The following is an 11,673-nucleotide window of genomic DNA, read 5'->3' as shown; positions in this document are numbered from 1 at the left end:
CTCAAGCAAATCTCGGGACGTCATTCTCCCCCTGTACTCGGCCTTAGTGAGGCCGCAGCTGGAGTACTGTGTCCAGTTTTGGGCTCCACAATTCAAAAAGGATGTGGAGAAGCTTGAGAGAGTCCAGAGAAGAGCCACGCGCATGATCAGAGGTCAGGGAAGCAGACCCTACGATGACAGGCTGAGAGCCCTGGGGCTCTTTAGCCTGAAAAAGCGCAGGCTCAGGGGTGATCTGATGGCCACCTACAAGTTTATCAGGGGTGACCACCAGTATCTGGGGGAACGTTTGTTCACCAGAGCGCCCCAAGGGATGATGAGGTCGAATGGTCACAAACTACTTCAAGATTGTTTCAGGCTAGTCATAAGGAAGAATTTCTTTGCTGTCCGAGCCCCCAAGGTCTGGAACAGCCTGCCACCGGAGGTGGTTCAAGCGCCTTCATTGAACACCTTCAAGATGAAACTGGATGCTTATCTTGCTGGGATCCTATGACCCCAGCTGCCTTCCTGCCCTTTGGGCGGGGGGCTGGACTCGATGATCTTCCGAGGTCCCTTCCAGCCCTGATGTCTATGAAATCTATGAAATCTATGAAATCTTGAAAAGTCTAAATGTTCTCTCAGAGGATGCAAGCCTGAGACCCAATCCTGCCAACAAATGTATGATTGAGGTGGTTCTTGAGAACAGCAGCATCAGCTCTGGTGGGGTGGTGAATTGGCTAAGGGGCTGAATGACACTGATCCTCCCATTGCTGTAGTCAGCAAGCACATCCCACCTTTCTGAACACATTGGTGTGCTTGGTGACCAATGAACCCCGCTCAGCCCTACTACCAGAGGGGGGGTCACAGGTACACTAAGTGAAAAATGATTCAGGACAAATAATACACGAGCCACAAGGCTCAGATGCATCTGTGAGCCAGCCAAGGACTTGCTGCAGGACATGAGCTAATGCAAACAACAGATCAGCTTTTTCACAGCAGGCTAGCTCAAGAAGCAAATCAGTCATGTGCAGGTTGTTTCTTCCCTGCATTCTAACATCAGGCAAGTTTAGTCACTAATGCAGACCTTTAGGAGTTATACTTTCATTCTGCATAAGCCCGCTTAGGCAGATCGAGTTGGATCTCCCCTCCACGCTGTCCAACAGTAGAGGGGGAGGCATGGCAGTTCTCCTGAACACTTCATTTAATCTCAGCTCAGCATACACACAGCAGCCCTTTGGAGGGGGAGGGGAGGAGGGAGCTGCATATTGGAGATGCACCAGAAGCCTGAATTCTGCCTGGGAGTTAAATCAGTTTTTGTGCTCTGGCCTCTTGACCCCATCTGGCCAGACAAGGTCCAGGCTGAAACAATTAGCACCATCTGCACAGAGTGGAGTTCAAGTATTGCTGGAGCTGAGCGTGCTAACAAGACACAGGGTGGGGGAAGGAGGAGTTTCAGAGAGTGCACGCAAATCCAAAGGCAGGGCTTGGCATCAGACTTGGACTCTCTCTATCATGCAATTACTTTCAAACAACATGTTGGATTGCACATCAGCAGCAGGCTCAGATATGGAGTTTGGGCTGTCCTGAGAGGCCCAGAGATGACTCCGAAGCCCATCCCCATTTTGCACAGCTGCTCATCACAAGTGTACAAGTCAGATGGCAGGCAGGGGCATCTCCCAGCAGCCTCCACCCATGGGACAATAGTGGCTGCATGAGCAAGAGGGATCATCTGCTCTTCCCTAACCAGTGCGATAATGGCAACTAACCCGCTGGAAATGGGTGGACTAAGAGCAGCTGAGGGTCTTGCACTATTTTAAAACCTCAATTAACTGGTTTCTCCGGGCAAATCTGTCTACACTGGGAAATTGGCCATTGGAGGAAGCAACTCCCAGTCCTGTAGCGCTCCTGCCCCACACAGACACAAGGTCCCCAGTGGCCGAGGGACTGCCCGTTGGCCTTCAGCTTGAGAATGAGGTCCCACAGCTGAAGAAGCCTTCCCATGATCAGCGCCAAGGCTGTTCCCTCAGCCCCACATGGACGTACACCATCAACTGAGGAGGGGAACGGCTGTGTGCACTGGGACCTACCTTGGTCCTGCCTGGGCTCTGTGCTGGCTGCGTGCTGCCCTCCTCCAAGGGCTTCAGGCTGGCGATACTTCTCACAGGCTCAGGCTCCTCACTGCCCCCCTGCACCTTCATGGCTGCCCGGTAAGACATGTTCCGCAGATTGCGCTTAAGCATGCCCCCGGCATCGAATTCCACCTCATCCAGGGAGATGCTGGGGGCCGACATCCGTTTGGGGTCGCATCGAGGTATCTCCCTGTTTGGTGGGACTGTGGCAAAGCTCTGGTGGCGAGCCGGGGCCTTGGGCCTGGATGAGATAGCCAGGCTCTTGGGGATCATCTGCTGGGTGCCCACTTTGAGCGCAGCTGGGCTTTCTGTGCTCAGGATGATGCGGCGGGAGTCAGTTGAGGAGGGGGACGGGGACGGGGACGGGGAAGGCTGGGGTGAGAAAGAGGCATTGTCCATCGCCAGCAGGGATCTGCGGTGCCCAGAGGGGCTGATGTGCAGTTCTGAGCGGAACTTGTGCTCCACGAGAAAGACCTTGTCCTCGCCCTCGGAGCGTCTCTGTGACATGCTGGCACTGCGGGGAGCCGGGGCCCTGCAGGATGTGAGCGCTCTCCTCTCTGCCAGAACAGAGACACCGCAGTTCAAGCTGCAAAGACAGGTGTGCATGAGAAACATCTCAGAACCAACCCACAGAGACCTGGGGTGGGCACATGTGGGTCAAATTATCCAAACAGACTTTTTTTAATTAAAAAAAGAAAAGGCAAACAAGCAATGCCTACCCCTCCAGCCTCTGCACATCCTAGTATCATTTTGGCGCAGGGCAACCAGGGACCAAAGTCCACTCTGAACTGCGTGGACAGGAGAGCAGTGACCAACTTCATGGATTCACAAGGGGAGACGTAGCAAAAAGCAAACACTCAGCAAATGAATCAATATGTAGAACGGCAGTCTGGGGATGGGGTGGGGGTCAAAGCAAAGAAACAATACGGCCTCCCAAAACACATCACAGTTACAGTTGCCCATTGGAGACTGCAATCCCGCCCTCCTAGGTCATGTGTGCAAATGACATGAGAGGTAGTCCCAGGCCCAAGGACTGACAAGGCAGAAACCAGGAGAGAAAACCAAGGCAAAGAAGTCAAGCAACTTGCCTAAGGTTACACAGCCGATGAGTGGCAGACCTGGGCTTGGTCTCCAGATCTCCTCAGACCCAGTTGATGTTGGAGACTTCAAAGGAATCTGGAAGTAACAGATGAACCAAGAGTTTAGCAAAGGGAAAATGAAGTCTCTCTGGGTATCTCAGAGCCAAGCCAAGCACTTAGACCAGAGCTTTCCAAACTGTGTGCCGCGACACATTAGTGTGTCGGCGGCAGTGTGTAGGTGTGTCGCACGAAATGCAGAAAATTTTGCGGAAGGGCACCGCGGAGCTCCCTTACTCGCGTCTGCTTCCCTTGGCCCCTCCCCCGGAACTGAATTACTGTGTCGCGAAATGATGCATGTCTAAAAAGTGTGTCACCAACATGAAAAGTTTGGAAAGCTCTGACTTAGACTATCAGTCTACTAGAATAGACACCATGAGCAGCCTGCATTATCCAAGTGCCAGCAGACAGGCCCTCAGCAATTGATCCCCGACTGAACTCTCTTTGTAAGAGGTCTGCACCCCCTTACTGCAACCGTGTGACAATACAGCAGCACCCAAGTACACACTGGGGGCCGAGGGGCCACTGCAGCACCCGTGTAAGCCTGGAAAGCCCCACTCTGTGCTGCTGAAGCCTGCAGCAGCTCTGGGGAGTCTTCAGCAAAGCACACAGGCACTGACAAAGGCTGTTTGTTCTCCCATCAAAAGCAGCCTCTGTGAAAAGCCAGGGACACAGTTCCCCAGACACGCATCCTCCTGCAAACAGCACAGCTCTGCCAGGGACCCCATTTCACCATTATTCCCCAGGAGCACCCAATCTGAAGCAAGGCCCTATTGTTGACCCCACTGTTACTTCCTCCTCCTAGGAGTTGTCTTATCTCCTTCAATACTGAAAACTTGAGTGACCCAAAGAAACGGGAGACAGTGAGCCTGAACAACTCACTGCCTGTGACAAAAGCTTATGCTCCTACCTGGAAATTGCAGTGGCACCCTGAACACCTTCCCTCTTAAGGTCTTCTATCATTCAAGAAGAGAAAGTCTCTAAAAAGGCACTGTCATGTCCCTCCCAGAGCAGACAGCAGTGAACCCCAGCGCCTGCTTTTCCTATCAAGGCTCCACTCACACGGCACACACGGGCTGCCCTCGCCATTTCACCTGGCAGCTCGGTCACGATTTTTGCCTCCCAGTAATTCACAGAGGTGTGAATCAGTGGATGCCTGCAGAAGAGTTTGGCTGGATTGAAAGGCAGTGCACCTGGGGCCACCACAGGGCAAACCATCAGTACTGAGATCATCAGGCAAGCAAGGGGAGGGGGTGGGAGAGGGGAAGGCAGATGACCTCATTTTTTAGGAAGAACCGGCATTTCATCTTTGGGCCATATGTTTGTGTAGCACAAAACACAGCCGAGCCCTGATCAGCAACGGGGGCTGCAGGTGCTGCCACAATACAGACAACACCAAACGACTCATAAGCACTGGGAAATTTCTATGGTGAGTCAAAAGGTAGAGTTGTGTGCAGAGAGCACAGGATTGCTTAATAAAAGGAGTTTAGCCAGTCTGACTGGGTGACGAGCTCCTCCCATTCCTGTGCTGCAATCTGTGATTAGGGCCGCACCAGCAGGATCCAGCTCTCTGCTGGAAGGGCAGAGTTATTAGAATACAAGCAAAAAGAAAGAAAACCAGCTTTACTGACCGACCACTTCCTACTCTGCTCCCACCCCTCCTGCCCCCTTCACTGCCCTGGCTACGGCCTTCCCCAGAAGACCACGTCACAGCAAAAAATGTGGTGCCAAAGTGGATACGCCCTCACCTGACCCCCACCCGTCTCCCTCAGAGGTTCTAGGCTCCTAAATGCCTTCTGCAAGTCAGGTGCCTGCCTGGAATATTAGGTGTAGGTGCAAAGTGCTGTAAAGTGTGGGGTGATGCGTGGCACTGTCCTCCTAGCCCCCCTCTGAACAGCATTTTCCTCTTCCATGAGTACTAACACACAATACAACACAATCAGTGTATTTAGCCCAGCTCCCCTTCCCACCCTGCTGCAGAACTTCAGGGAAAATGCCCCGCCCCAGGTTCCCCATACTGAGGTCCCATTGTACAGACAGCTCACGGAGCTGGGCATCTTTCAAAGCCCATTGAACAGAGAGCACAGACTGAAACTGAACACGGTCTCCTTTGGAAAGGACTGGCAGGCAGACAAGCTGGCACTGTCCACAAAAGCATGTTTGATTGAAAGATGCTTCTCAGTTCCACCCATTTGGAGGAGAGAAAGAGCTGCCATGCTCCATTCATGAATGCCAACTGGAGAGAAGGACCCTACCTTGCTGTCTTCTTTCTGCTCCTGGTGATACATCATGAGACGCACTGAAAAACAGGAGCTGCAGCAACTTGCTAGGGGCATGGCAGGTGCTGCAGTGCTCCTGGATGGAAAGGTGGGGGCTGATACTCTGAGCACACACCTAGGAACTAAAAGTCCCAGGTCTAGCACTGAATCACAACTCAGCTTTGAGAAAGCCACCTCTGAGGGGGAAACAAGGAGAAGATACCTCTGGAGCAGTGCTGTGTGGCAAGAAAAAGGGTCTATAGACTTAAAACAGGGTCTGAACTCTGACACAATACAACAAGAGGCTGGTGAGATGTTTGGGCCCTACTCAGTTGAGCAACAAGTCAGCTGCAGGCTCCAAACCCAATCCAGACTCTGAATCTCCAAAAGTCTGGAGGTGTATGGATCCAGTATTTTGGTTTAGGACAGAGGTGAGGACAGGGGGAGGGTTATATCATTATGTCTGGCAACTGCAGAATTCCTTACAACTTCTGTTGCTGTCAGTATCAAAGACAGGAGGAGGCTGGGCTAGGCACAAGCTAGTCAGGCTGTGCCTACGTTCACCAGCATTTTTGGTTATCATCACACTTCTGTTCTTGACCCATTGTCATTGTCATTGGGAAGCTACAAAGGCAAAAGCCCAGCTGCCCAACACACGCTTTTCGGACTTAGCAGAACAGACTGGGAAAGAACCTGGAGTGGGATCACTCACAACGCTCCCTGCACAACCTCATTCCACCGCCTGCTTCTACACCAGCTGTCTTTGCAATCCACACCCTCTCCCACTCCTGAACCCCCAAGGAAGTGGCTCAGCCCCATCCTGCAAGTTCTCAGCCTGCAAACCAGGTCCCGAATGCTGAACACGCTTCACCCAGGTGGACAGCCTCTTTGGAGCCAGCTGACCGCATGTGCCTATGGAGTGAAGCAGGGACGTGAGTGTTTGCAGGGTTGCCGCACAAGAGACACTCGTAGTTCTCAGGGAGCTCCAGAAGGCAGGATCTGATGACACAGATACCCCCCAGGGACATACCAGCTACCTCTCTGGTTTCACCCTGTTAGTATGTAACCTCTTGTTCAGTGCTCATCACTGTGTGAGGAGCAAAACAGGTCTTCCAAATGCCTTCCCAGCACTAAGGATGAGCCTCCCCACCAGAGTCCAAATCCAAGGCTGACTTCAGCCTTCCAGTCCCAAGTACAGGCTCCCCCTTGCTCCCCTGGGACACTCATCCTGAAGAGGGCTTTGTGCACCACGTACAAATCTATTATCATCTCAGAGGGGCTGGGGGTGGGAGAGCAGCACCGGAACAAAACCTAGCTCCTTTATGGACCAGCTGAGCCGGTCAGGAAATAACAGGCATTGTGTGAAATAACAGGCTCCCAGGACACCTCAACCCACCCCTCCAACTGAACAGGGTACTGCCAGCACAATGTCCCTCCCTTTATGCAAGCATGTCAGGGGCAGAAGGCAGAGCTCCTAGACAAAGCCCAGACCACTGTGCACAAAGAAGGCTGGCCCCCAGGCCAGTGCCTGTCACCAGGAAAAGTTAAGTACCTATTCACTGAGCACCTATTCACATGAATTTTCCAGGCACCAGGTCCACCCATGCATTTCAATGGGGGGCTTCTCAAGCACCAGGGTCCACCTATGCATTTCAATGGGGGGCCTGGCCCTCCCCACAGAGGCAGGGAGGCAGGTGCCTGGAGCTGCTGATGGAGAGGGGGCACTGGGAAAAGGTGTGGGGGAGGGGTGGAAGCCAGGGAGGCTTAAGCCTGGGTGGGAGAGGCTGTTTTTGGAGGCTTAAGCCTCTGGTGGTGATACAGGTCCTCTGTGCCTTCCTACCCAACTGTGTCCTGGGTGGACAATTGGGAGCCAAACCCTGGGCAGCAGAAATTGTGGGCACCAGGTCAGCCCCATTCATTCCTACGGGAGGATTTTGGACACCAGGTCAACCCCATTCATCTACCTATGTTGTCTGACTTTTTCAGGGAAAAGCCATCCCAGCCCTAGGGAGCCCCAGGCTGCAGTTAAAAGGATGGCATGCAGAAAGAAGGAAGAATGCCTGCTGCCAAGGTCACTGTGCGGTGTCAGTCCCTGCTCCAAGACATGAGCTGATTGCTGGCTGGGACCTGGAAGGAATTCTTTTTTTCCTTTCCCTCTAGGCTTCCCCAGTAGCGCAGCAGTGTCTTTTCTCCTCCTGCAGGGTGTGGATGCCAAGCTAATGTCCCAATCTGTCCCATGGAGGCAATTCCCATGTCCGTCTCTTGGAACCCAGAACCTGTTGCACTGGATCAGCTGACAGCCCCAAGGAGCTCTGCCTGGGTCCTAGGTGCCCACGAGACACTCAGGACAGTTATGTAGTGCTGGGATTTCTTTCAGCTTGTGCCTTAAAACATGAGACCTTCTCACTCGGTACCAATATTCCTGGTCTCAAAACCACCTGACCCTTACTAAAATCCAGCTGCTGGCCTTGCCAGCAGAGTTAGTGACAGAGCCAAGCACTGCCACTATCGCATCTCCCCACTAGGCCCAGTCATGAACTGTCAGATTTGCCATATTTCTCCACAGCCAGGGAAGCATCCTGTCTGGAATCAGCACTGACCAAGCCACGTCACACTAAGTGCAAAGCTACCATGTTCACACACAGGCCAAAGCTCAGCAGGAGCATGCTGGGCCCATAACCGAGAGGTCAATGGAGTAACACCACACCTGCCAAAGCTCCCAGGTCAGTACCACCCAGGTATAATTTAATCAGTGGAAGACAAGAAGACAGAGGAAGCTTGTTTGCACCCCTCCCCCTTGGACTGGCCAAGATCCCTTAAGAAAGACTCAGGACATGAGAAGAGTGCTTTGATCCTCTGAAACCTCTTCTCTTCTGGCATCTCAGAGCACCCAGCACACCTGGACTGCAGACTCACAACACCCTGCTGTGCTCCACAGGGGTGCTCACATCAAGGACAAGTGCTCTCTGATCCATGCCTCCAGCCTCATGTGCTGCACAAGCAGAAACAACCCATACCCAATCTCTATACAGGGACCACGAAGCATCACAGCTGAAACACAGGCACCTTCAACTGGAAGGCAGCAGCTGCATGACAGCAAGAGCTTATAATTACCCTGTTACACTTTGGCAAAGACCTTGGAACCAACATCCCGATGGGATCCACAACACCCGTGAAGCACCCATGACCTCTCTTACAATGCTGCATCCCACACCCTAAGGCTGTATGACGTCACACAAGGGCCTGGCCCCACTCTTGCCCCCAAACAATACTGACCCTTCAGCGACAGCTTTGAGTCCATCAGTTCCCTGTCAACCTCAGGCAAACTCAGCAGCTGGTCTGTTGTTTCTAATTCAGAGGGCTATAGAGGAGGTCTGGTCGTGACTATCTGCCCGCGCTCTGAGACCCTCCACTGGAAGCGTCACTTACTTGTTTCTCCCAACAAAGCCTCTGGAACTGCATGGGACAACAAAGGAAAGACCAGCACTGCCCCAAAGGTTGGACAAACCATGAGATGATTTGTGGAGCCCAACCCAAGACCCCTGAAGGGAGGATGCAGAGCACTTTCAGACAGCAGTGCTCCTTTGGGGCCCCTCCCATGATCCATCATTTCTGGAAGTCTGCACCGGACAGGGAGTCAGGACACACGGGATATAATACCTGAGACCTCAGAAGATGGACTGGCTCCCAGGCTGGGAAAGAAAGGCTGGCTTTGCCTTCCAGTAGTTCAGCAGCAATTTTTCTGTGTGTTTTTGGATTTGACTTTGGAGGCAAACCAGGGAAGCAGTGTTGGTTTTCACAGTGCGAGGGGAACTGGTTGGACAAGTGAGCTTCTGCCAAGCTGCAGACTCTGCTAAGACACTCTGCTTCAGCTCAGAGCAGTTTGTTGGATCTCCAGAAGCAGGCAGTTCTGTCACTGGCTCGATGTGTGACCTTGGTCATGGCTTACTTATCTGCAAAATAGGGGCTCATCCTCCACCACTCATGCACTCAGAGGTGTTGTGAGGCTCTGGTACTGCTTAGAAGATGCCAGCAATGCATGCTGGCTGGAAAAAGGTTGACATTAAGGTCAAAGTCCACTGCATATCAAGTACCATAAAGCAGGGCTTGGCACTGCGCAAGCAGCCTCCCAGCAAGACACTCTGCACTCCTCCCCACTGGCAGAGGGAAAGCATCACAAAAGACTAGCCCTATCACAAGCAGAACCAGCCATTACTAAGGAGGAAACGCCCCACAACCTGCAGGGCAGCCATCAGGCCAGCCAGCCCACCCTCCCAGCCCTGGTTCAGAGGGAAAGTCCTTACCTATGCAGGAAGGGAAAGATCCCTTTTGGCAAGGGTGGGAACAGATGAGAGATTGGGATAGTTTCTCTAAAGAAATCACACCCAGAAACCCATCCAGTATGTGGCATTGCTTGCCCAACCAACTTCTTACAGCTTCCTCAGGTGGTATGAGGGACACCTTGGCCTGCAAACACTCCTGCTCACAGAGCTCCACTCCGCAATTTTGCACCTAAGGGCTTGAGCAGACTTAACTTAGGTCTTAGCACCATAACAGCTCCATCCCCTGCAGCCATTTGTATAACCTGGCTAGAATCCCTTTCATCCAAGGTCTGGATCAAACTGCCCAGTTTCCCTGGGAGGCAAATACAGACTGTCTTTAGGGTTTCTCCACATGGGACATGGAGGCACAGGGATATGAGAGAACTGGCCTATGTGCACAGGAAGCCATGAGCACTGGCTGCAAGATTCCTGGAGCACTGGCTCCAGATTTACACCAGAAGCATCACTGCACACTCCTGGCTTGTCTACACTTGGAAATCATGCTACTCCAGGTCTACCAGGACAGTCAAAGCAGCACGACATCCCTTTCCAGTACAGCCACAACTGCAGCTAATTCTGCCTACCCCACCCAATGGGTAGGGAACACCTTTTGTTGGTATAAGGCAGCAAACTATGTCTACATGTGAGACTGAGTAAGCACGGACACAGCACGATATAAATCTAAATCTAAACAACTACAACAAATACCAGTATTTTGGTACTAAAAACACCAACGCAGACCCCAAGACACACTATCTAACCACAGTAACCATGTTGGTCCAAACCCAGTGGTCAGAGAGGTTTACTTTCCATGTACACCATACCAGCCAGACACCAATACCATCGCTGTGCCTGAAACATGGTAACAGAGATCTCTCAGTCATCACTACCAGAAAGCACAGGGTGTCCCAGGAAGCGAGCAGGCTCAGATTATTGCCCCAAGACACTTGTGAGAATATAAATACATGCCTAGTCTGAGTCTGTCAGTGCTGCACTTCCCAGGGGACACATGCCACTCTGAGAAAAGAAAGGGTGCCTGCTGGGGACAGCTCTCATGCCTGATGGTGTAAAAAAGGACAAAACTGATAAAGAAACATAAATATCCAAGCACAGTTCTCTCAGTGACGCGACTGTCTAGTAGCAATCATGAGCCCACCCCTTTGCCCTACCAAGCAAGGACCTAGAGACTTGCGAGCACCCCTTGAAGTCACTCCTCGGGTGCAGGGCTGGTGCAGGCAGGTTCAGACAAACAGCTTTGGCCCCTGTCCTGGGGCACGTCGCTGGCCTGCAGGGACACGCACAAAGCGAGACTGAAGTCAGAGCTCTCCGGGAACCGCAGGCCACCTAGCACCCGTCACCAGCCGCCTCATGCCAGCGCATGTGCACGGTGTAGTCAAAGCTCAGTTTCTCAGGGCACACACCAGCGGCCCAGCCAGCCGGGGGTCGGCACCAGAGGGCCGTGCCAGGCCAGACGATGCATCCGCAGCCCCAACAGTGCGCGCGCATCACAGATCCCTTCACCGAGGCAAGTCTCACGAATCCCCATTCAGCAGCTGAGCAAGCAGAGGCAAAGGGATGTGCCCAGTGGCACTCAGGAAAGCAGTGCCGGAGCCAGCGACACCAGCGGCCCAGCCAGCCGGGGGTCGGCACCAGAGGGCCGTGCCAGGCCAGACGATGCATCCGCAGCCCCAACAGTGCGCGCGCATCACAGATCCCTTCACCGAGGCAAGTCTCACGAATCCCCATTCAGCAGCTGAGCAAGCAGAGGCAAAGGGATGTGCCCAGTGGCACTCAGGAAAGCAGTGCCGGAGCCAGCGGGAGTCGGTGCCCGGTGCCCGGTGCCCAGCGCCCT

General features: G+C 53.0%; 1 protein-coding gene across 4 annotated transcripts in view; it reads right to left on the bottom strand.

Moving 5' to 3' along the window:
- Positions 1–11,355, bottom strand: part of ARHGEF16 (Rho guanine nucleotide exchange factor 16) — a 37,192-nt gene extending 25,837 nt beyond the window's left edge. For 2 of the 4 annotated variants that reach the window (XR_003095667.1, XM_025212093.1), the window contains exons 1-2: positions 3,194–11,355; positions 2,064–2,691 (exon numbers count right to left, since the gene is read on the bottom strand). Coding sequence is in view for 3 of the 4 variants with exons in the window: in XM_025212093.1 (XP_025067878.1) it covers positions 2,064–2,612 (549 nt within the window). In the remaining variant the exon portion in view is untranslated. Of the gene's footprint in view, positions 1–2,063; positions 2,692–3,193 lie in introns of those variants that run through there. The other 2 variants (XM_025212078.1, XM_014523326.2) reach the window with 2 other exon arrangements.
- Between the last annotated feature and the right edge of the window lie 318 nt (positions 11,356–11,673).

Source organism: Alligator sinensis, unplaced genomic scaffold (assembly GCF_000455745.1).
Source record: "Alligator sinensis unplaced genomic scaffold, ASM45574v1 scaffold366_1, whole genome shotgun sequence".
In the NCBI taxonomy this organism is placed as follows: Eukaryota; Metazoa; Chordata; order Crocodylia; family Alligatoridae; genus Alligator; species Alligator sinensis.
The sequence above is the reverse complement of the archived record's forward strand: the minus strand, read 5'-3'. Positions and strand labels throughout refer to the sequence as shown.